Source organism: Olea europaea, chromosome 5 (assembly GCF_002742605.1).
Source record: "Olea europaea var. sylvestris chromosome 5, O_europaea_v1, whole genome shotgun sequence".
NCBI classification, from domain to species: domain Eukaryota; kingdom Viridiplantae; phylum Streptophyta; class Magnoliopsida; order Lamiales; family Oleaceae; genus Olea; species Olea europaea.
Window position 1 is genome coordinate 1188647 of NC_036241.1, and position 27146 is coordinate 1215792.

The following is a 27146-nucleotide window of genomic DNA, read 5'->3' on the forward strand; positions in this document are numbered from 1 at the left end:
TTGTATCGATTTCCCTGATAACTTGGCCTCTAGATGGAGCCTAGTCCTTATGCCTGGATTCTCTCCTCCGGGGTGACTGGTCTCTATATCGCCTTTCTCCCCTATTCGGGGAGGTGACCTGTTGGGCTATTCATCCCTTCTCAAAGAGCATGGGTTATTTCGGTTCGAAGATCGAGGAACATCCCTGCATTCGCTAGTGTCGTGTCCGTAAAGTTGGTGAAAGGTGCAGAACCTTGCCCCTTCCAAGGGCTTATTCGATCGCTTTTTCTTCTTCTTTCGATTGATGTTTGTGCCTTCAGATGGTCCCGCTTCGGCATGGGCATTCTCGTATGCCAACACTGGTACTGCATTTAGCGTGGCAGAAGCCAACGCTTGTTCGGATGCAGATGTGGAAACTATTGTGTGTCCTGTTTGGGTCCATTGCTGGGTGATGAGGTGTGCTGCTGGTCCTCAACCTACCTGCCTCAGAGGCAAATGGAGTCCCTGCACTGCACGATTTCGATGGTCAATCATCTCTTCATTGACAATCTTCATTTTCATCATTTCTACAAGTTCGTCATATGTGGTTGGATTCTTGCTACGCACATCCCTCCAGAACAAAGTGTTCATATTGAGTCCACCTTTCAGGGCTGAAAGGGTCTTCTGTCAGTGACGTTCGCAGTATATAATTTCATCGGTGAATCTGGCGAGATAGCTTTTCAGCATCTCGCCAGGAGCTTATCTCATATCTTGTAGGCGTTGCACTGGGGCTTCGCCTTTCCTTCGTGAAAGGCATTGGTTCAGAAATGCTTTTTTCAAGTCTAGCCAACTTCTGATACTCAGAGGCGGTAACCTGCTATACCACACCTCAGCAGCTCTGGTGAGGGTTAGATAGAAAGCCCTACATTTTAGTGCAGCGAGGCTTCTCTGAGGCTAATTTGCGTCATGTACTTAGTTAGGTGTTTTTGTGGGTCCTCCTTTCCTTCATACTTTGAAATTTTAGGGGGGCATGAAGTTTGCAGGCATCAGGAAGCTTCGAATTTCTCTAGAAAATGAGAGGTTATTATCATCGTCATCAATTTCGTAGGAGCGACATGGTCTTTCAGAGCCTTTCCCCTCTGATACATTTTGGGAGTTGGAGGCTCCCCTCCCTGACTACCCCAATCGACTGGGTTTCTCCTCTCTCACCTATTCCTAGGCGGAGGAGGTGCTTGTTCTTGTTCCTGCTCTTGTCGAACTGATCTCTGCACGAAGCGAACCCTATTGCTAGGGTTCTGCCCTATTCGGTCAAAGACAATGACAGACCTTTGTGGCTCTTATTCTAGTGGGAAGTTCTCTCCTAGCGGTGATTCTGCTGGTTGGCTCCCCTGTACATAGGATGTAACATCTATACCCACTTCTCTTTCAAGAGGGTGTTCCCAATGCTGGCTTGAATGGCCTCAGCCATGGGATGCACAAATTTCTTGAGTTAGGTAAGATCCTTGAGGCATCTGGAAGCCCTAATGGCCTCGAGCTTGCATGAAGAATTCACGCATCACAACATTCTGAGCTGCAATGTCCCGTATGCCTGCAGCTATTTAAGTCATTCCTTCAGTGAGTGCTGCTGTCCTGTCTCCTCGGTGATGCCGGTGATGGGGTCTCCGATGCGTGACATTAGTCTGAATCACCTCTTCTTCAGAGGCATTCATTTGTCCTTCATAATTTGCATCTTCATTACTATAACTCATCTTGTCTGCCTTTTCAAGGATGTTAAGAATCTTGATTATAAGTTGACTTTCTTCTTTTTCAAGAATGTGCCATTTTCAGGGTAGGTCAATGGTTTTCCAGTAGATTTTCTGATGGAAAATGTGGAACTTTTGGACGGGAAGATTTCTCACAGACAACGCCAATCTGTTGACCTCGCGAATTGGACCCTCCACGTGGCTAACGGATAGCCACTTCACGTAATCATCCCTGTGCACAACAATGCACAGTCAGAAGCACACGGTCGGAACCAATGGGGGTGGTGGCGGCCGCATACATTCCGACGATCAAGTCAATGTTGGGTGATCGGAATAGTGCTCAAGTTATGTAAAAGAGTGGGGAGGAGAATATATATGTCTTAGTATGGAGAGTTAAGTTGTAAGAGCTTCATTACTTTTGTCTCTTACTAAACATTGGGTATTTATAGACGTAGAGTTTCGTTAGATGTGGAACACGCGTATGCATCTGACAGTGTGAGGCATCCGCTCATAGGCGTCAATCAACCGCGTCTAGAGTGGGCAGGCAATTAGTTCTTCTGAGTTGAGTTGACATAAAGTTGATACGTCACATCAACTAGACTTATGGAGATATCACATCAATTAATCCTTGGAGGTAGAGAGGATCCTAATAGATATCTTTCTAAAAGTGACGGCGGAGGGATCTGTTAGGGGAGCACCCCGGAGTGCTCAACGCTTCGGAGTAAAAGGACACTTCGATTGCTTTAGTGGATCTACTTCGCCTCGCAGCGCGTCATGCTGAAGGTCGTCAAGAGTTGGCATCACTTCGGACTTCGGATGGACACATGTCCACTTCCCCGAGTTGGTTTAGTTAGGGGTGTTATAGAGACCATTCCTCCTTAAGTAACCTTATAAAAGGTTGTAAATGTTCAAAGGAAAATATAATAATATTAGAGAAAAAGTGTGAAGAATTAGGGCTTACCTCTTGAGCCAAAATTCTTTATTAAAATGAGCTGCTATTGGCTTTATTTAATGAGAAAAAAAAAATCACACATGGGCCTTATTATGGGCCTCACTATATAGGCTTAGTTTAACAAGTATATAGGTTCAAATCTAGTGGAAATTAAGAATATCAGGGCTTTAAACATCACAATTCAAAAATCAAGGTCGAAGTTTCATTATTCAGAATTTAGGTATTGATTTAATAATTTAAATATTAAATATTTTACCCAAATTCAATTTCAACTCTAATTCCTTTCTCTTTCTACCATCTATATTCTATCCCTTCTCTCTACCATAAAACACCATGGCGACGGTGATTCACGACAGTGACGGTGAAGCTCTTAAGCAAAAGGTGGAGGTAGCGTCGCGACAGTATGGCGTGGTGTGCTACGTGTTTGGCCTTCCTCTACCATCTTTTCGTTAATCATTCTCTCACATTCTCACTTTCTTTGTGTGTTTTTTGAGTATGGATTAAAGGGTTTTGTTTCCAAATTTTCTCAAAACTATCAAAACAAAATGAAGGCACAAAGAGAGAGAGAGAGAGGGGTCATAAAAGTATCTTCAGTGCTAGTTTTTCCTTTTCGTCATTGAAAAGGGCAGTATCAAGTAGGGGCATAGTGTATTTATAGTGATACATATGGCAGCATGTGCCATGGTTGCCTAATACCTTCTGGCCTTCTTTTGTGGGGAAAGTAATATTGATTATTTGATTTAGTGCATAGAAGTCATTAGACAACTCGTGTGGTGGTGTGATGCAGTCGTTCGTCGTGTTTTGGTGATCGTTTTTGTTGTTGTTGACTGTGGTTGTAGTGGTGTTGTGGTGGGGCAGGGCGAGGTGTAATAGTGATTGTGACCAACTATTTGGTTGCTCTGTGACCAAGTATTGGTGGTGAATTAGATCCATGTTAGAGTTTTTGGTGTGTATGACCAATGATTTGGTCTGTGATCTTTAAAATTGAATAATTTGTGATAAAAAAAATAATTTGTAACCAATAAATGTGAAAATATGTGATCTGTAGATAAACTGTGACTAGAAATTTGAATAATTTGTGACCTACAAAATTTTTGATTTGTGACCATGAAATAATTTGTGACAAATTAATTTTGATGATATACGACCAGTAAATAAATTCATGACCTATAATTATGAATCTATAACTATTAATCATATAATTGTGACTTTATTATATTTATTTAATAAATTTTTTTAAGTAATTAAATATATACATGAATATTGAACTTTTAAACTATCTACTTGAATTATGAATTTTTCCCTCAAATATATTCTTTTGGTCTATAGGCCAAACCCATCCTTCTTCTTTACCATATCCTGTTCATGTTGTGGAATGAAGGCAATTTCTTCATTCAATCTTGACATTTTCCAAAGGGTTCGAGTACCATATCTCTATGTAACATTAAACCTTTTCAATTTAACCAAATGTGAATTTGTCTGTCTTTTTAATTTCTATCACTTTTTTTTTTTTCATCGCTTCCAACTTGTAGGTTGTTGTGTTCTTAAAATTAAGTTATGTTTTATGTGTAGATAATGCAAGTAAAGTATAATATTGCATCGATCGATTCGGATCAGGAATCGTCAAACCAGATTTTGGTCTGATTCAAGTGATTTAATTGATCGAGTAAGCATATGAACCGGTCAAATATCTGTTAAACCTCTAACCAACCGCCTGAATCAGACAATTTTAAGTGGAACCAGATGGTTACTATATTGAAGTAAAATTTTCCTTTAAATTTGCTAGAGCTTTGATTCGAACCGTGCAACAAAGGTGATATTTTACCTCCATGACCACTATGGCAACTAATAGTCCTTAGTCATTTGACGTGAGAAAAATATATACATTAGATTTCAGAAAATGGTTTCCTTTGTTATTTCAAAAATATAATATAATTAAAATTAATGTCTAACAATAATCAACAAGTTGAACCATCGACCCACCGGTTGAAACATTGACTTGTTGACCCGATGATTTTTCTGGATTGTTCAAAGGTCAGGTCTAATAATTGTGCCTGGATCTATTCTAATGTTCTGATGGATGTTTGTCATTTTTTAAAAAAATTTATCACTTTTTTGAATAGTGTTTGTCACTCTTTTATTATTTTGTCATTTTTTCAAAATTTGTCATTTTTTTTTTATGTTTGTTAGTTTTTTCCTTTAATTTTTTGTCACTTTTTTGAGTGACAAACATAAATTTTGATTGGTGTTTTGTCACTTTTTTAGTGTTTATTAAGTCTTACTGTCGATTTTTCAAAAATTTTGCCACTTCTTTTATTGTTTATTACTTTTTTTATAATAAAAATAAAAAAATCTATAACTTTCGTGATTGGTGTTGTCACTTTTTGAGTGTGTCACTTTTTTGAGTAACAATTTTTTTTAAATAAAAAAGTGACATTGTATTTCACTTTAACAAAAGAGTGACACTTAACTTATATAAAGTATTTTTTACTTTCAAAACATTTTTCATATGATTTTTTCAAAGGACGCCTAATTTTATAGATATTTTTGTAAGTTGCTCTTGAGAAAAGAGGATCAAATTTTTTCATCAATCAAAAGTGACTTTTCAAATCCTACTAACCATTATCCTACTGCAATAGTTCTCGATAAGAAAAATGCCCATATTGTCGCAATTTCACCCATAAGGTAATGAATTACTCTATAGCATGTCCTTGTAAAACTTTCTCTAAAATGAAATAGTTGATAGTCATTATTATACCGTAGACCAATGTTCACTTCTAACCTTTCGCCCTACTCAACGTTCCGGAACCTCTCTTTTATCCTTCTCAGCTGATCACTTAACTCACAGGTTCATTACAATTTGATCCCTCCATTCAGATCCGTTCGACACAGCAAAGCTAACCTAGTAGCTTTGTTGGCAAGTTATTAGATCACATCATCTTTTTCCTTAAAACAAAATAATAAACATATTTTTTTCAAAACTCATTTTCAACCACATTCTTCCATAAATAAATTTACTCGTAAACCTCAAAACTTCTCTGTTTTTTAACCACATTTTCCTTGAAGCCACTATTCGAAAATCTATTTCCCCCCAAAAAATACGGCTCAAATAGGGTAATGTATAACGACGAACTTAAACAAAATAAAGTTCAGTGGCCAACATAAAATTTCGCTAGAAATTTAGCGATCGCGGGTGCATTTAACTCAATTAAACTGCTAATCAATAATGATAACTCGAACTCGCACTAAGAACATTCAATGTAGTACATTAAGAGCTCTCACTAACTACTCTTTAAAAAAAAAAGAGAGAGAGAGAAGAGGAGACTCATCCATTGTGAATCATACGACTAATTGACAATATTTGCAAACCCATTACACAAGCTATTCATCACAATGAATGAAGCTCCTAAAACGGAAGTCGAAACAAAGATATCAGTAACATAAAGTAAATTCAGAAGGGAACATCCAAATCGAGCCATCATATCAGCTTGGCTGCACACTCTGAACCATCGACCCACCGGTTGAAACATTGACTTGTTGACCCGATGATTTTTCTGGATTGTTCAAAGGTCAGGTCTAATAATTGTGCCTGGATCTATTCTAATGTTCTGATGGATGTTTGTCATTTTTTAAAAAAATTTATCACTTTTTTGAATAGTGTTTGTCACTCTTTTATTATTTTGTCATTTTTTCAAAATTTGTCATTTTTTTTTTGTTTGTTAGTTTTTTCCTTTAATTTTTTGTCACTTTTTTGAGTGACAAACATAAATTTTGATTGGTGTTTTGTCACTTTTTTAGTGTTTATTAAGTCTTACTGTCGATTTTTCAAAAATTTTGCCACTTCTTTTATTGTTTATTACTTTTTTTATAATAAAAATAAAAAAATCTATAACTTTCGTGATTGGTGTTGTCACTTTTTGAGTGTGTGTCACTTTTTTGAGTAACAATTTTTTTTAAATAAAAAAGTGACATTGTATTTCACTTTAACAAAAGAGTGACACTTAACTTATATAAAGTATTTTTTACTTTCAAAACATTTTTCATATGATTTTTTCAAAGGACGCCTAATTTTATAGATATTTTTGTAAGTTGCTCTTGAGAAAAGAGGATCAAATTTTTTCATCAATCAAAAGTGACTTTTCAAATCCTACTAACCATTATCCTACTGCAATAGTTCTCGATAAGAAAAATGCCCATATTGTCGCAATTTCACCCATAAGGTAATGAATTACTCTATAGCATGTCCTTGTAAAACTTTCTCTAAAATGAAATAGTTGATAGTCATTATTATACCGTAGACCAATGTTCACTTCTAACCTTTCGCCCTACTCAACGTTCCGGAACCTCTCTTTTATCCTTCTCAGCTGATCACTTAACTCACAGGTTCATTACAATTTGATCCCTCCATTCAGATCCGTTCGACACAGCAAAGCTAACCTAGTAGCTTTGTTGGCAAGTTATTAGATCACATCATCTTTTTCCTTAAAACAAAATAATAAACATATTTTTTTCAAAACTCATTTTCAACCACATTCTTCCATAAAATAAATTTACTCGTAAACCTTAAACTTTTCTCTATTTTTTAACCACATTTTCCTTGAAGTCACTATTCAAATATCTATTTCCCCCCAAAAAATACGGCTCAAATAGGGTAATGTATAACGATGAACTTAAACAAAATAAAGTTCAGTGGCCAACATAAAATTTCGCTAGAAATTTAGCGATCACGGGTGCATTTAACTCAATTAAACTGCTAATCAATAATGATAACTCGAACTCGCACTAAGAAGATTCAATGTAGTACATTAAGAGCTCTTTCACTAACTACTCTTTAAAAAAAAAAAAAGGAGAGAGAGAGAGAGAGAGAAGAGGAGACTCATCCATTGTGAATTATACGACTAATTGACAATATTTGCAAAACCATTACACAAGCTATTCATCACAATGAATGAAGCTCCTAAAACGGAAGTCGAAACAAAGATATCAGTAACATAAAGTAAATTCAGAAGGGAACATCCAAATCGAGCCATCATATCAGCTTGGCTGCACACTTGGAGGGGCAGCTGGCTGAAAACCCAACTTAGCAGGAATAGCGGCAGCTACCTGTTTATGGTGTTTGTGGCGTTCCTCCACCTGTGCGGAAGCAGATTTCTCAGGGCGGAACCCTTCCACAAGAGCCGTTTCTTGTTTCCTCTTAAGTTTCTTTTTTGATAACACATCGGTCATCCTCACATCAATGGGATTGTTTGGCTGTCCTTTGGTTTTCTCCAGTTTTAACTTGTCCAAGTTAGGACCATTTGCAAAGGTAGCAGGCATGCAAACAGGGGCGTTAGCTACTGCAGCACTGGGAACTGGCTTGTTGATCAAACTTGAACTGTAATCACGAGAATTTGGCACCAATGTCTCTTGCACATGAGGTGGCTGAGAAATGTTACTAGCTTCTCCTCGAACAGGCTCGTCAGCTTTGGGTGCCAGCAGCTTCTTCCTCTTCTTCATTTTCTCTTGCTCCTAAGCACAAGTGGGCTTAAATTATTGTTCAAAGATCAAGCAAAAACCATTACAGCATATTTGGTTGTGAGGATTCAGTAAAATTGGACAGTACTGATGAAGAAAAAAGCTAAAATCTTATTCATTATACTGCCATGTTCTGCCAGTGCAGCGTATTAACATACAATTAATGCATGCAACATTATAAACAACAGATGAATCAGATATTGTCTGGTGGAAGATCGAATCAGTGGTGTGAAAAAAAAAAAGGAAAAAAAGAATGCCTGCCCCGTCCTGAACATAACATGTAAGAATTATTATTTTGCAAGGCATAAAAGCAGTTTCAAATAACATATATTACAATTTCCAGCACCCATTAGCCCAACTCTAGTTGGCTAGATATTTTAGTAGTAATAAATCGTAGGACACAATGATCCATAATAATGTTATCGATGTTAGACGTAATTACAACAGATCTCAATTTTTAGTGGAAATGGAACTCCCAGAGCGTAAGAATTATTATTTTGTATGGCACAAAAGCCGTTTCAAATACCATATATTACAATTTCCAGCACCCATTAGCTAGATATTTTAGTAGTAATAAATCGCAGGACACAATAATGATCCATAATAATGTTATCGATGTTAAGACGTAAGTACAACAGATCTCAATTTTTAGTAGAAATGGAAGTCCCACAGTGTCTTCCCCGTATTTAATGTCTAAATTCCCAAGTCGTGCCATCTATCCAGGATGGCATGCATTTATGATTGTTCCTAATAATGCAAGCCTTATAATTGAACTCCCATGTATGAAGGTGAATTACTTCTGCTCGTGTAAAAATTGGATTAATAAATCTAGCTTGCAAAAGTAATAATATTTTCCTGGATAAGGGTCCCACGATGTGTAATTTTCAATAACAAAAGCCACGAAACGATGATAAACATTTAATGCGAGATAACCACTTTCTGCCATACGTGTTTTCTATGCAAGTTCAAGTTGATTGTGCAAGTATACATATGTGCACATGGTTTAACATCTAAGCCAAAAAAGTTGAAGTATAAGGAGAAATGATATTGATAAAAGATGCTCAAACGCTCACAGCAATTAATGTCATTTGATGTATCTAAGATACCCAAAAAGAAATAGCACTATAGTTGCTATAGCCCCACCAAACACTAAACAGAGAAATGATAAAGCAGAAAGAGACGGTCAAACCATGGTATCAGTATTTTTCTATGGAATTATGAATTTCATTATTAGAAAGGGGTAGTAGATCCTCATATACAATAAATATAGGCGTCTCCAACATAAGCATGCATATAATTACGATCCTAAATACATATAGAAGAAGTGAAAGCTTTCAAATTTGATATGCCTGACAATGCAAACATGAAAATCATAGTAAATAAAGATGATATCCATACCTTTTGTTGGCTGCTTAATGCCTTTCTCCTACCTTTTGCTCTACATATAGCACGTTTAATGAAATGGATATCCATGATCCCACTAGGCCACATTGCCGCAAGCTGCATATGAAAAGGACAGACAACAAAAGTTAGAAAAATAGTTGCGAGTAGAAAGAACAATATTTGGTGGTCACAGCAGCTATAAATTCGCCAAACAATTGAAGGAGATAAGCCAAACCCAGGACAATCTAATAGATCATTAATCTAGCAACGACCCAGATGTAATGCAAAAATTGGTTACTGAGAGGTGAATTTTTCCTAAAACACAGAAAAACATTCGAGCAAGTAGCAATCCCATCAACACTAAGCCAGGATCCTCACATATGGGCCAAACACAAGTGTTGGTTCATGCACTTCAGTTACTTGCAATTAAGAAGCTTTTTAAATGAGAAGGAACATATGGAAAATTGCAATACTAGAAATCTTCAATTCTCACACGTACATATAATGCATCTTTTTCCGCTTAATGTAAGAGTTTTATTATCTAACCATAAAGGATATTCTGTGAAAAAAGCCATGCTAAATACTAACGTTAAATAAAAATAGACCTATTTCAATCAAAATAACTAGATCAGTCACATGCCAACTACCTCTTCATACAACCTCCTGACTTGTGGACCTGGATCTTCCTCGAACCTCTGAACGAAAAAGAGAGATCAAGTTAGATATTCTAGTTTAAGTTCCATTAAGAGGAATTTGACTAGAATAAGGGAAGCTTGATCTATTACTTCAACATGGAGGTCATATAGGTCACAAATTTTATCTTCCAGTGCACTATCGATGCGATATTTACTTTTCAAGGACTCTTTCTCTTCTGGACCAGCTTCTTGAAAATCATCTGAAGATGCAGTTTGTTGCTCCATTACCTGGATAAAATCTCTGACTTTAGATATTAAAATAAAACCAAAAGCAATGGCCAATTGTGTACAAGGCCAACAAGCTTCCAAAGTGGGTCATGGTGAAACAATCATTTCAAAAACATGGATTTACTACAAAGCAAATTGCTTCTCCACACTAAGGGCCTATTTTATAGGCCCCATTTTCTACCCAAATGGTATGTATGATGGGCAAAATTTTTCATGGAATTGGTTTTCCACCCAACCCCCATGTGACCACATTTTCCAGCTTTCTAAGGAACTGATTTTCCTTCGGTTTTGGCGGGAATTGGGTTTCCCAGCTCCCCTCTTTTTTTTTTTTTTTTTTTTTTTGGGCATTGGAAACAAATTCTATCCCTTCAATTGATAATTTTCATGGAAAACAAAGTCAAATGAACACCAAAATATTCAAAATTTCAAAATCAAACACATTTAATTGACAATTCCCAGTAAAAAAAATCTAGGCAATTCAATTTTCTGGAATTCGTTTTCTTTCCACCAAAATATCATTCTTGCAATCAAATGGACCCTAAAAGTTGTTTTTCCCTATAGCTAGCCCAAATTATATAACATCACATAAAAACATTTAAAAAGGTTTTGGGTACACGATACCCTAGAAAAATCATACCTTGGGCTTCACCAGTGGAAGTCGCACCTTAACCATCTCTGCAACTTCCTGTTTTATATGCTGCACTTGATCATCTTTCTCCTGCTTAGCTGATAATCCCATAATAGCCATGATTTTTAGATTTCTCTGTACCAAAAAAAGCACTCTAGATTAATCAGCATTACAAGTACAAAAGTCAAAGAGAGATTCCTCTATAATCAAATTTCACCCCATCCTCCACCCACCCCCAACCAAATAGAGAAGAAAAAAGCACGTTCCATTTAGAAAAATGGATACTAACCTAACGCCATATAGTTGTAGCATCTTTCTATTGTGTGAGTGAGCATTTAGGAATGTAAAACTTACTATTTAATATAAGATGACTACTAAGAAGATGAATAAAAAGTTGGAGCCGTGGTGGTCCCCCCCCCCCCGCGGGACCGCCCGGATCCCACGAGTGAATCGAAACTAAAAAGATGAAATGATTTTGCATTATCTCAATTGAAGTAATGAGCCTCCCAGCGTTGAATATCCCCCGGGACCGCCCGGATCCCACGAGTGAATCGAAACTAAAAAGATGAAATGATTTTGCATTATCTCAATTGAAGTAATGAGCCTCCCAGCGTTGAATATCCCCCGGGACCGCCCGGATCCCACGAGTGAATCGAAACTAAAAAGATGAAATGATTTTGCATTATCTCAATTGAAGTAATGAGCCTCCCAGCGTTGAATATCATTGCTAGTGTACAATCAAGTGTGATTTTCCCTAAACTGCTGAAGAAGTATATTCTTAATATATTTTAGGGGGAAACAGAAGAAATTATGGTCAAAGTTTAAGGCTATGACACCACGTGACAATTCTATGGGTAACTTCCTGGATAATAATTGTAACTCCTTTTGATAACTTAGGTGCAGGACTCATAATTAAGTTTTTAGTTACTCCATATGGCGGGTATCTTATTCACATAGGAAACGAATATAGACACGGTAGATTCCTCGAAGCCCTAAGGTGCACACCAAACATGGGACTTGAGGCAATAGGCAATAAATACCGATAACCATTTTCTTTGCTAATATTGAAATGATCCTTCTAGCTGATATTAGGTTTCTCCATCCATGTACAGCCTAATTGATCTAGATTTTTTGAGAATATATTTTTTGGAAAATGTGTGATTAAGAAGCAGGGAAAAGTTATGGGTTCACTGCAAAGTTATTTTATTGGAACAATGTGTAGTCGAAAATGAGTTAGGCAAAAAATGAGTTTTTAAAGAATCCCTACCAAAACAGGCACTTAGAAATGTATTTGGCCAACTTTAATAATATGTATCCAACACAGAAAGGTCCTTCTCCCCATACCTATATGTGTTTTACAGGGTCTTATCGTAACCTGTTTTTCCAAGAAGCATAATTTTCCACCACTATGTTCATGTCCATTCTACGTCATTTGACTCATTTCAGATAGTAAAATTAGGAAAATATTCAATTATTAAGCCATTTGCGTAGAAAAAGTCAAAATAATGTGACCATAGTCCTAAGAAGTTCATGTCATATTTGTTAAATATTTGATATTCACATTTTTCTTTCTCTAACACTAGTAATAAAAAATTTAACCCAGACTTATCCTAATACAACATATATCTTATAATCTAATTCAAAATTTTCATCAACAAACTATTGAGAGAGAGAGAGAGAGTGTGTGTGTGTGTGTGTGTGTGTGTGTGTGTGTGTGTGTGTGTAATTTAACCCCAACTTATCCTAATACAACATTTATCTTATTATCTAATTCAAAATTTCATCAACAAAAATCAAAGCAGGAAACTATTGTGTGTGTGTGTGTGTGTGTGTGTGTGTAACACATAACTGAATAATTTTAAGGAATTTAACAGCCGTGTCCCATCTTTGTGTCCTTACATTTTTGAAAAATCAAGTGTTGACTGTGTCATGTCGTGTCATGATGTTTCCATGCTTCTTTAGGGGCTAGATTGATCACAGGAAAGACCATGTTAATTTCAGTTGGCAAAATTGTGAGTGAAACAGTATATAGGTTTGTCCAAATTTCTTGGATGGTCTCTGAAATTCAAACATACCCTAAAATCAAAACACAAACCTTGATCTTTTAATAAATTAATGTTCTTCATTTTTCTTTTATCTCTCTAGTAATGATGCCAAGGCAAAAGAGACTAATTAGAGTCCCCTTATCTAAGTTAGGATTTCTACTGACCACGATCTTGCAAACTTAAGGAAAACAGGATTGACAGAAGTACATTATCTAGATCTCATTAATGAAAAATATCTATAAATCACAAAAAGTACAAGCTCACAATCCAATCACGGGGCAGTAAGACTTCATTATGACTCCTGGGAAGTTTCGGCTTTATGAATTACTCTAATTGAGAAACCGTCAACTAGACTTGGCCGCTGTCAAACTGAAACAACCCAATAGTGACACGTCTATACCCCTTTCCTTCCCTGGCAACTTGATGATTTATTCCCATTTTTAACTTAATCAAAGTTCTTATGTTATGATTACTTACAGTATTTTCCTAATTCAATATAATAAAAGATTTGGATCTCCAAGGTCATGCCAAACTCGGTCTATACCAAACAGTGTACAGTTCCCTAAATTTTTAAAAAAGAAAAAATTTACTGGTTCGAGACTAACTGGACCAGACCGGCATGGATTAGGATAGGCCACTGGTCCCGTCCCCATTAACATTTTACAAATGGAACCTAACCATACATGTCCTCCGATTATATCTTCTAAATCGTCCACACTAACAATCCATCCTTCCCTTCAAAGGGCGATTTTAGTAAATAACCAAATATAATACTTGGGCTAAGGGTCAAGTTGGTAATTTTTCTTCTCAATAAGATGCATTTTTTTTATTGTATGATGGACCCCCTGAAAAACATTGGCGCGCGTGTAAACGAGGTGCTCTACCAACCAAATACTAGTTGCAACGGATATGTAATAGAAACTTTGAAACTTCTTAATCTCTGATTCAATCTTATCTGAATGTACGAAAGAATAAAAAAAAAATCCGAAAGCTCTTCTTTGTGGCGATAATACCAAAATATCAGGGTCCAGCTCAAGCCTGGACCATAGGCAGGTAAGTTCTGCACTGCCCAGAGCCATACCAGAACTTGCCTGCCGATTTTGACACATCTACAAATAAATGTATACATAATGGATCACAGATCAAAAAGGACTTTTAAGGACATAATTTGAAAGCTTCAACTATTGGGCCAATTGAGACCCAATTGAACAGGCAATATGATGCAAATATGATTTTTTTAACCAAGATTTACTACGGATGCTATTTATCTTCTTTTGATAAAGACTGAAAGTTGACTGATCAAATGTCTGACTTGTTGACTTCAAGAGCAACATGGGAAACTTATCAAGAAAATAAAGCGATTCAAATATAACTACACTTTAATGGGTTCTATGCATGAAATTGATAAGTTCATATATTTTCAGAACAGCTCCCAGCAGGTTTGTAAGTGGCCATGTTCCAGAAGAATTTTAAACATGCATAGACCATATTTTCCTCTCGTATGGCTTTACCAAACTAGACCGTGCATCAGCCACACTGTTGTAAACCATTAAAACTGGTTTGCTTCTCTTCCCAAACATGAACCGAATATTACTAGGAGGAAAATTGTTCCCTCAAAGAGACGTATGAACACACTGACAATTGAAATGCAGGACACATCATACATATTCAAACAGAGACCCAAGAAAGGAATGCAGGGGCAGCAGAGAGCACACAGAACAAAACAAAGTAATCATTCATATGTTGATTCTTCGTTTAAAAGAAGAAAGATACCTTCAACGTCCTAAGTTGCATCAAGTGTCCAACAATACTCATTAGATGGTTAGTCACGTCCTTTGATATTTTTCCATGGCTTGCCTGCTGCAGCCAGCCAAAATAGATTTAACTTCTCCAGAAGTAAAGCATAAATACAAGGGCACAAACCCATTTATTAAACATAGTGACAAAGATGAGCAAATAAGACTATTAATCACTCGCCAGTACCGCTAATCTAGCAACTTTAGCCAGCTTCTGTTTTATTTCAGGCGTTAATCTCCTCTTTACTGCCTGAGATGGATTATTACCATCCTGAACTTCCAAAGATGGTGGTCTAGCTGTTGTTTTCAAACAAAAGAAAAAAGAATTAAATACTATGAAACTCACATTATATCAGGAATGAAAATTACAACAGTAAGAGTAAGAGTAATAATCAAATACATTCAGCAACTTTTTTCTCCAACTCCCTGATGGCCTTGTCCAGCATGGTACTTTTTGGTCTAACACTAGATCCTTCCTTCCTCTGCGAGACTGGAGCAGTCTACAGAACATGACATAGGGGACCGTGAGAAAGAGTCAAAAAAGTTATCTACTTGAAAACTTCGTACTTTTCCCAGAAGCAAGCCTTCCACTGATAACATGCACAAGATTAACATAAATTGCGAATCACAATAAATGCTTTGATATATATTATGGATCATTAACAAAGTGCTAGACAGTGCAAGGATGCAGCAGAGTTAAAATTACTTGATTTTGCTTCACAAGAAAACATTGCTCGGCACAATAACTACTCACCACAGTTTGAAAGGAACTCCCACTTGCAGGAACATTAAGGTCAGGTCTTTCAAGAACTTCGCCTTTTTCTTTCCTTTGAATGGATTGACTTACCTCATCACTGCTCTTTACCGGCATTCCAGATTGAGTTTTGAAACTCTTATCATTTGACCTCTGAGCTGAAGTATCTAAAAGTTCATAACCCTCTTTTGATTTGTTACCATGGTTCTTTGATGAGTCAACTCCAGTCCTCTGCTGGTCAATATCCTTTTCCTGCCTGATACTATCACCATTTGACAGTTCCGAAGGACCTGCTGCAGTTTTCTTCTTTGATAAAACTTCGGTAGCATTTGTTAGAGCCTGAAATTGCATATCTTCACCTTGTACATTTGGTACCGGCACTCCGTGCGACTCACTAGTTGAGTTTCTTTCAATCATGGATGCTGTTTTTTTACCTTTATTCCCTATCTTCACGTGTTCACTAGGATTAGGTCGGTACCCACTGCCAACAGGGCCCTTCGCCGGGTCTTTCCGTCTTCTCTTCTTTGGTTGCTGGTTTGGCAATGATGGAGGTTCACTGCTGTCAGAAAGGCCAAAACATACAGCCTTAAGCTCAACAGATAAACAATCAGTGATAATGCATTCTCTTGGAACAGGGAAACCTGGAGGAGCATGTTACTGTAAAATGAATAAATAGCTAGTTGAATGGATTTCGGACACATAAATCCTTGAGAAGCCCAAAGAAGTTAATTAAGTGTAAGGCACAAAATAATGAAATCGTGTAGCTAGGACAGCATATGCCTGGAACAGGGAAACCCGAAGAGGAGCACGTTGTTGCAAAATGAATAAATAGAGATTTGAATGGATTTCGGACACATAAAATTCTTGAGAAAACCCAAAAAATGTTGTAAGGCACAAAATAACGAAATCGTGTAGCTAGAACAGCATATGCTTGTTTATAAATTCAAGGACTCTAGCCACGGCTCCTTCATAAAAGAAGCTGAACTGCTGTCCTAAGAATATAAATCATTAAGCACATTGTTTCAACACAAAGATGATTTCATAGAACACTATTAGTGTGGTACAAGTAACCAAAAACTTGCTCTTATCTCAACACAAAGATGATTTCATAGAACACTATTAGTGTGGTACATGTAACCAAAAACTTGCTCTTATCAGCCTTGTACAACTTTATGCAGTCTTTCCTTGTCTACTATTTAATTTGATTTGGATGAGAAGCAGATCTGCAAATCCTAAAATAGAAGCCAACAGATATGTCCATAAACTAGGGGTATGCATATGTTTTATATATTTGTGATTGATTGAAGACTGAATTTTGAAATACAAAACAAAATATTTAAATTAATTATTGTTTCCAAATTCCAATTGCAAAGACTGAAAGACTTGCAAACATGTCAGAACCAGTTGCATATATAAGGTTCTTGATAAACATATTGCAATACTATACTAGATTTTCTACTTAAAAACATCTAGTCAGATGAATTTAGAAATGCAAGTGCATACATAAATTAATTTCATTAACAATATAATATAATTCAATATATAAAAATTTTGCATGAAAGACTGTCTCAAAAACTCACACGCGCTCCAACTTCCCCCTATTAACAAAAAACCCATCATGCTTTACTGCTGAGTTATCAACTTGGAAATAGTCATCCTGCACAAAAAGTAAACGCGTTATCAACTTATCGTGTAAATGAGTTACTATCAATGTAAAAGATAAATAGATAATTGCCAAAACTAGTTTAAAAAGAATAAATAAAAATGTCGAGTATAACTAACTGATCAAATTACCCACCAGCTCCGTATCATCTATAAAAGAATCCTCTGTATCATACTCATCGTCATCCGGCACATCATCTAGAACAACATCTTCCTCTTCACTACTTCCATCACCCTAGAAATTCCGGGAAAAAAAAAACATAACAGAATTACAGAAGCAGTTTTAAATTGGAACTTTGGATTAAACTAATTAATATGATTTTAAAACAGATTGCGCTACATTAATTGTAGTTTACAATTACAGTTTATATCGCATTAATCTTTTACAGAATACACGCTTATACCCACTAAAAAAATCAAAATTAAGATTTTGAAATAAAATCCATTCAGGACGTACCGCATACATGCGCTCAATTCTTTCAATCACGTTACTCAGACGGTTGGAACCGGGCTGTGCTTGTGAATCTTTATCTCCATTTACGCCGGATTGCTTTAAAGATGAAGCCCCCGGAGGGGGAGCCGAGGCGGGATCAGGAACGGTATTGTGGGCCTCCAAGGACGGGCCTGGGACCAATGGGCCACTCCCATTGATCTTACCGGAAGCAGCGTCTTTGAGAAGCTTTTTCCACGACACAATTGTGGTTTCGCCGGGTTTCAGCTCCACTGTAAACCGTAGTCGGCCGCCGAATGATTCATAATAGGTCGTGGATTTCGACCCGTGACCCAATTCGGGTCCACCACTCCCACCGTCGCCACTGCTGCCTTCTACCATGGAATTAGAGTGCAGTCATACAAGAATTTGTGTATATATGAATTGAGTAATTGGGATTTGGATTTAATTTAAGGGAGAAGAGAAAGAAAAGAGGAAATTTTAGAAATGAGAAACCTTAGGTTTTGGGGAATCGATCGTAAACGGTGCTTGTCGATGAATCATGAAATTGAAAAGTATAGTGACGGAATGAAAAGTAAAATATGGTGGGATTTTTTATTTTTTTTTTTGGTTATTTTACTATTTGAGTCGTAATTTTTGACTTCTTCTCTTACAAATGGATCCCACTTTTCTTCTAATGAGCAAAAAATCAATTCTCAAAATCCTTTTCAAATGGGGCCAAAAAATCATCACAACCTCAATGTTTTATTTTTATGCTCTACCAAGAAAGGATAAAAAAAGTTGAGACTTCCCTAATAGAACAAAAACAAATAAGGGGTGTAAACCTATCCTTCAATCACAATAAAAAAAAAACGAAAGTCTTAAATAAAGAGGTACTATGAATTCTACAAATATGAAGAACAAAAACGGTAAAGCCTAAATATCTCTGATATAGAAGGTCATATCTATCAATTTACACAAGAGCTCGAAGTCATCGTGATAAGTCGATAGGATCATACTCCTGTTTGTAGTTTCCTTCCTATTCTTCCGTAATAAGTGACTCGGCAACCTGATTTAACTCACAATATAATTGAGAAATAATGTTATAATCAAAGTGAATTAGACGTTTGATACGTCTAAGAGTAGCCTGAATAGACTATGGACTTTTACCCTCGAGTAATGCAATGAAAGGTGAGGGAGGAGTCATGCTCAATCCATAAGTTCCAAAGTCTAAATGGAGCACAAGAAGAATCTCATCAAGGATGATTCGTAGCTCAGCGTCAATATAGTAGTCACCATAAAATGAGGAGAAGAGATTAATATAGTGTCTAGACTGATCTCGAATGATATGCATACTATAGAACTCCAAAAATTTGCAAGTTCTATAGCATATAGTTAATTAGCAAAATTGAGGTGATTTCCATGTATAGTCATTATGTAAGTCAAATCATTTTGCTAAGTGTGCATATATAAGCATTCTTAACAATAGATGGAGCAAACTATAAGTTTGAATAGTTCAGGGACTTAAATTAAAATTATCAAAACTATCTCATTGATGAGTATGGATTATTAAAATTCAGTTGATGCTGGAAAGATAGTTTATATACATAGTTGCATATTTGGATTAGAAAAATTTTACTTGTATATAACTATTGCACATAATGGTGTTCATAATGTGATATGGTAATTATCCAGTTGTTGATGTGCAAGTGTGAGATTTGAATTAAAGATTGGATCTAATGCTACGTGTAATTATGAATATCATTATGTAGATAATTTTGTACATGTAGCACTCTCCTTTAGATTAATTGCGGAGTAGCAATCATCTCATCAGGTATAATTCATTATACTGATTTGTCCTCATTTTCAAATTTCATGTGACAATTAGTGTTTTGGACACCAACAGAGGAATTTGTATACCATTGGATCACATGTTCTTTTCGTTGAATATTAGTGATATTGTGAATTTCTTAAATTATATTTTATTTGGGAGGATTTTTCTATTTGGCCTATTACTATTCATTTTCATGGAAAAATCTATGTTACCCTTAATGAAATGATTCCTTCTATATTGCAGCATATATCCCAATCTTTTAAAATTATTTTATCTTATATTTATTCTATTTTGAATTTTAGCATATAAATTCATTCTTCGATCAAGTAGATTGGAATAATCTGTAACATGCTGTTCATATTTTTCATTGAGTATATTATATTCTTCAAAAGATACATTCATATTTTTTTAATTGAGAAATAATATTTTTTATTTCTTCCAACATTTTTTCTAACAAATTATCTAATCTTTCAATTATATATCCTGACATTAATACAAATAATAATCAAATCATGTAATTAATCCCTTTGATTCTCTAAGATCTAAAAAAATTCATTCTAATTTTAGCAAAAATTTAATAATTTTACATTAATTTTTATCTGAATATTCATTCTTAGAACTGAGTGACCTTTGAACTCTGAATGTGTAAACTGCTTCCTTCAACGACCTCATGCCTTTACGAAATCTTTACTATTTTAGTTTCTTGTTCCTACTGTATCAACTCTAAATAATAAAATTCTAGACTTCTATTAAAGAAAAACTCTTTTTGCTAAAACAAGAATGAAACTTTCTATTAGATCCTTCAAGAATCTATGGGAATAAAAATTAAGAAATTCATATTGATATCAAAATATTGAAATTTTATTTCTATCAGAATTTATACAATATTTCTATTTGGTATACAAGAATTTTCAGAAAAACTGGTTTTTCAAACTGGAGATGGTTTAAGAGTAGCTATTGATTACAATTCGAGATTTCAAGATGATCTCCTTCTATTACAATGCCTCTATTTATATAAATATATTAGACTCTATTATTGATCTATTACATCATTCAGTACATCAGCAAATACACACTTGTCTTTCTATTATTGTCCTCTTTGGACTTACATCTTCACATCTAGCATTTGATTTTTATTAAAGGAACTTCTATTATTGTCCTCCTTTTTCTATATCTCTACATGCTTTTTCAAATTTTTATCCAAAAGTATCTTTCTCTATTATTGCCATCTATCTTTTATGTCTTCACATGCAGTTGGGGCACTCCCTTAACTGGCAGGATTCTTTTATAGTGGTATGACATCCTGAAAATTGATGTATTTCGAATCTTGTAAAGTAGTCATTTAAGATTTCTGATTTTCAATGTCCTCCATTTGATACCAGCATCCAGTTTTCATATTGACACAAGCATGAGAATTTTTTTATCAAATAAATTTTGAGCAATATTGTATATAACTTTAATTCGAAGTGCTCTTCTATGTATGATCCATGACTTTGTCACTGTTGGAGCTTTTCTATCATTCTCCATCACATCTATTTGGAAGTTGGCTACAACATATCCAATTAAGATTATATGTTCAACTGGATAATAAACAATTCCATCATATTCAGGACTTATTGAATAAAATTTCAAATATATTCTTCTTCCCTTGGCAAATCTTACTACTTCTTTTATGAATATATCATCAAATTTCGAAATTTCAATCAAATCTTTTCCTGAATATATCAAATCCATAAATACATAGTCTGTCAGAATCTTTATAAACGAAGGGTCCTTTCCTTCCATGACTATTATTCTGGGATAAATATAATTTTTCGTAGAGATGAAATATAAATAACTTATTTTTATCTCATCAACAATTCTAACTATTTTAGCATACTCTTCTTCTTTTGGATCTAAAGGGATTGTATCATCCTGATCTATGATGCTGATAGTTTTGGAATCTTTTTTATCTCCATGTATCACCACTTTTTTAGTTGGTGTTGAATCTCCTTTTTTATCAATTGGTATGATGTCACGTCTGGGTCCACTACTACTTCCAGCTGTCCCTATTTGGTATTGATTTGAAAAACTCATTTCTGAACTCTTTGGTATATCTGTCTAAGACAGTATATCTTTTAGTTGTACTACAACAGCATCAACTTGATTTGTGAGTTCTATGGCTTCTTTATGATACTTAGTAGTGATATTTAACAATAGTTTTATATTTGAGTTGAATATCTCTAAGATCTGTGTTGCTCCAGTATTTATGTTTTCAGATTCTCCTTTAAAAAAATCTGTCATTTTTTGTATATGTAGGATAGATTGGTATAATTCCATGACCCTAAATTTATCTATCATTAAATTCTATGTTTCTGTTGAGAAAACTTGCAAGAAAATTATTAACTACTTCAATATGGACTATATCAAAATTATTAAATTCTAAATAAGTTTGACATCTATGGAGCCTTCTGTATTGAGGTTCTGATGGTAGTTTATTCTTGACTAATTCTGCAACTTGAGAATTATCAGTCTCAATAGTAAGTTTCTTGGATAGTAAGAATAATGAAAACTTTTTTATTCCTCTAATAATTGCTAATAATTCTTTCTCATGAGTAGTATAATTTATTTTTGCTTGATTAAAAGTTCAACTTGAATACCTACAAATCTCATTTAAATCTATTTTTAATATTTTCACCCAATATTTATCTGAGGCATCAATGTTAACAATCAAATTAAATGATAATTATGATAAACCTGTTAACCGTGAAGGAACAAAATTAGATTTAAATTGCAAAGTAGATACTAAAAAAACCTTATTAACTTGGGCAGATTCAATGATATTATTCTTTTTTGTATAATAAAGACGACACATGGGAAAGTATCGAAAGAAGAATAGATTTCTTAATAGCATCCTTTGAAGGAGATGTTAGAAATTGGTGGGAAGGAATAAGTAATGATACAAAAATATTAATAAAAAGAAATGTACAAACAGAGATAATAAAATCAGATAGACATGGTATAAAAAAGTTAGTAGAATATATTTCAGATAAATTTTTATGAGAAAAGTGGATAAGAAATGCTGAAAAAGAATAAATAAGAGAAAAAGACAATGTTAGAATTAAATTAATAAATTTAACAATATGTAATATGTGTAAAATTAAATAATATACTTATGAATTTAGAAATTATTATTATGTTCAATTTTACAGTAATGAAAATCAAGAAGTATACCAAGATATGTATTATAATAAATTATCAGTTTCGTGGGGAATATATTTTAAAATAGAATTTGAAAAATATGTTAGAGACAATGTTGAAATACCTAGAACTTTAGGTTCAAGAATAAAATTTTTATTTGAAAGACTTGTATATATATGTCAACAAAGACAATTAATGAAAAAATAAGAAAATTAACTAGAATATGTTGTGAAAATATGGAAAATCCTATGCAGTGGGGATGTAATTATGAAAAAAGGGTTAATAAAAGAAAATTTAAAAATAAAAAATTCAAAAACTTTAGAAATTTTAATAAAAATATATATATAAAATCTAGAAGAAGATATTATAAACAAAAAAATATCTCATATGGTCAACAGAAAAATAAAGGTCAATGTAAATGTTGAAATTGTGGAGAAATAGGTCATATAAGCTCTGATTGTGATAAAAAGAAAGTTAAAATATTACAAAAAGAATATTTGAAAATAAAAGATGAATTAAGTAAAATATCAGATATTGAAGAATATTATAATCAAGAAGTTTATATAAGTGAAACTGAGGATGATGAATCTGATTCTGAATAAAGAAATAAATGAAATAGAAAGTAATAATATAAATATACAAGAATATGAATGAATAGAAGGATATGGATTAAAAGTTACATTTGATAACAATAAATTTAGAAAATTGCAAAAATTATCTTTAGATTTTAAAATAGGAAAATGGGGAGTATTAGATAGAATTTGGAAAAGAGAAATGATAGCAATAAATAAATATCACAAAATAGAAAAATTCATAGATATAAGAACAACATATGGACAATATAAATTAAATCTTTTTAATAAAAAATACAGTTGAAGAACTATTAACAAAAGTTAGTAAAAAATAAAGTGAAAAAATTATGTTTATTTAGTAGGAATACAAATAATGTTTAAATCATTATTTAGAGAATGAATAGATTCACCCTTAACTATAACCTTACATGATGGAAGAATAATAAATTTAAAAAATAGTCATTTAATAACAATAGAGGGAAATTTGGCATATCAAAAAATAATGTTTACATATTATCCAAAATATTGTGTTTCATTAAAAGATAGAAATTTTAATGAAGTGTTAGGATTACATATTAAGCTGCATAGAGATGATATCATGCAACCAGATGATCAAATTACGACTATAGAATATAGAGTTTTATATACATTTACCAATTCTAATTATGAAAATATTTATTCTAATAAACCATATATTGAAGTACATAAAGAATGTAAGGATATTAGCAAAATAATATAACCAAATAAACAAATAAGTTTAATTTCAGAAGAATATGAATTTAGCATAACAAAAAATAAACATGAAATAACAGAATTAAATGAAGGAGAATGTTCTAATAATATAACATTTAAGAATGAAAAATTAATTAAAAAATAAAAAAGTCTTAGAATACCTAATAAAAACCTGTTAGAAGAACTTAATAATATAAAAGAAGTAAAACTATATAGCAATGCTGGAAATATGAAAATAGAAGGAGAATATTATAGTGAAAGATAATATATAAATGGACCAAACATATTAATGGATACAGGAGCTAGGGAATGTCAGATAGCTTCAATCAAAAGTAAATGCTTAATAACTCATAAAACTGATCCATATAGATATGTAATTTTGATGGACAAGTACATATTATAGATTTGAAAGTTAATGTACCAATAAAAATAGGAGGAATAAATCTTTTAGTGCCATATTATAAGATAAAAGCATGGATATAAACCCTCATATACTTTTATAAATGAGTTTTTTAAATGGATTAGAAGATTATAGTATAAATAGAGAATAATTATATATAGTACATAATGAACAAACTATAATATGTAAAAAAAACTAAATGAACAATCAGATAAGTTTTTCATTGGCTGTATATATATATAAGTTACTATTGTAGAAACAAATATAACAACTTGTACTTTAATTGACACGGGAAGTGATATAATAATATTTAAAAGTTTTTCTGATAAAATCATGGAATAATAATAGTAACATAAAAATAACTGAAGTCACAGGAGAAAGTACCCAGATAATAAATAGTGCTGATAAAGCTAGTATAGTTCTTAGAAGTAAACAAGTTACAATAAATAAAATTTATAAGTATGATAAATTAGAGTGTGATATATTATTAGGAAATGACTTTATACAACAATTTCAATATTATAATCAAAATAATTATATGATAATGTTACAAACACCTTGTTGACACTTATTAAAAATTTCAAGAGAATTTAAACCTTATAGAGTTCAGCCGGCCCAACGTGGTGATAAATAGTAGAAAAATCAATCATATTTAATGAAATAAAAAATAAAAAATATTGTATAAATTTTTTTTAAAGAGGGGAATAGAAATAAGTATAGAAAAAATTATTGAACAATTAGAAAAAGTTTATTGGAAAAATTCATTATTATTTTGGAAACCACATCACCCTAAAGTTAAGATAGAATTGACAGAAAATATTATAATAAGAGTCGGACTAATGATGTATACTATAAAAGATACACAATAATTCAAAAATTAGATAAAAGAATTGTTGGAACAAAAACTTATTAGACCAAGTAACGAATTTCGTAGTAGTCCAGAATATACAATATACTACATTTAGTACACGTTAAGGAAAATATGAATGGTTATTAATACCATTTGGATTAAAAAATGCAACATAAATATAAAAAAAAAAGGATAATATATTTAAAAAATTTAATGAATTTCTGATTGTTTATATAGATGATATAAAGAAGAACATATGAATCATTTAATCCAATTCATAAATGAATGTAAAAAAGAAGGAATTGTATTTTCTAAAAAGAAATCTATAATAGAAAAATAAGAGATAGATTTTCTTGGATTATCAATAGATAAAAGAGGAATAAAATTGCAGACTCATATATCTAAAAAGATAGAAAGTTTTTCAGATAAATTAGAATCTAAAAAATAAATACAAAAATTTTTAGGATGTTTAAATTATGCAGAAGGATTTATTGAAAATCTTTCTAAGAAAAGACATAAAATACAAATTTTATTTAGAAAAACAAATACTAAAGGATGGAATAAAAAACATATAGAAATAGTTAAATAATTAAATGAAGAATGTATAAAATTACCAAAATTAAGATTATCAAATGAAAAGGATAATTTGATTGTTAATACCAATGCATCAGATAAATATTGAGCAGCAATATTAAAAAAACGATTTAAATGAAATTTGTAGATATTCAAGTGAAGTTTTTAATCAAACAGAAATTATACCACTCACGAGAAAGAATTACTAGCAATTGTTAGAGGAATAAAAAAGTTTTCATTATTTTTATTATCTAAGAAATTTATTGTTAAAATCGATAATTCTCAAGTTGTAGGATTAGTCAGGAATAAACTACCATCAGAACCTCAATACAGAAGGCTCCATAGATGGCAAGCTTATTTAGTATTTTATAATTTTGATATAATTCATATTAAAGGAGTTAATAATTTTCTTGCAGATTTTCTCAGCAGAAATATAGAATTTGTTGATGGATAAAGCCAGGGTCATGGAATTATACCAATCTATCCTACATATACAAAAAAGACAGATTTTCTTAAAGAAGAATATGAAGACATAAATACTGGAGTAACACAGATTTCAGAGATGTTCAACTCAAAAATAAAAATATTATTGAATATCACTACTGAACATCATAAAGAGGCCATAGAACTCAAAAATCAAGTTGATGATATTGCAGTACAACTAAAAGATATACTGTCTGAGATAGATATACCAAAGAATTGAGAAATGAGTTTTCCAAATCAATACAAAACAATGATAGCTGGAAGTAGCAGTGGACCCAGACATGACACCGTACCATTTTTTAAAAAAGAATATTTAACACCAACTAAAAAAGTGGTGATACATGGAGATAAAAAGATTCCAAAACTATCAGCATCATAGACCAGGATGATACAATTCCTTTAGATCCAAAAGAAGAATAGTATGCTAAAATAGTCAGAATTACTTATGAAATAAAAATAAGTTATTCATATTTCATTTCTCCGGGAAATAGTGTTTATCCCAGAATAACAACTATGGAAGGAGGAGACTCTTCGTTTATAAAGATTATGGCAAGTTATAGATTTATGGATTTGATATATCTAGAGAAAGATTTGATTGAAATTTCGAAATTTGATGATATATTCATAAAAGAAGTATCAAGATTTGCCAAGGGAAAAAGAATATATTTGAAATTTTACTCAGTAAGTCCTAAATCTGATGGAATTATTTATTATCCAGTTGAACACATAGTCTCA

The 27146-nt window shown here is 33.2% G+C and overlaps 1 protein-coding gene across 7 annotated transcripts; it reads right to left on the minus strand.

The window, feature by feature from the left end:
• Positions 1-5860: 5860 nt before the first annotated feature.
• On the minus strand, positions 5861-18363 carry LOC111394362 (ubinuclein-1-like). 7 transcript variants are annotated; one of them, XM_023020135.1, is made up of 13 exons: positions 17815-18363; positions 17494-17592; positions 17276-17352; positions 15696-16254; positions 15342-15441; positions 15123-15238; positions 14919-15005; positions 11110-11235; positions 10335-10472; positions 10197-10244; positions 9565-9666; positions 7667-8160; positions 5861-6115 (listed from the first exon to the last, which is right to left on the minus strand). In XM_023020135.1, exons 1-12 carry the CDS (start codon positions 18187-18189, stop codon positions 7687-7689), a joined length of 2301 nt encoding a protein of 766 aa, XP_022875903.1. In that variant the 5' UTR covers positions 18190-18363; the 3' UTR covers positions 5861-6115; positions 7667-7686. The 7 variants fall into 7 exon arrangements, with proteins under 7 accessions (XP_022875903.1, XP_022875908.1, XP_022875904.1 ...); XM_023020140.1 differs by lacking the exon at positions 5861-6115 and having other exon boundaries at positions 7398-8160; positions 14919-15002; positions 15129-15238; positions 15696-16251; XM_023020136.1 differs by lacking the exon at positions 5861-6115 and having other exon boundaries at positions 7398-8160; positions 15696-16251.
• Between the last annotated feature and the right edge of the window lie 8783 nt (positions 18364-27146).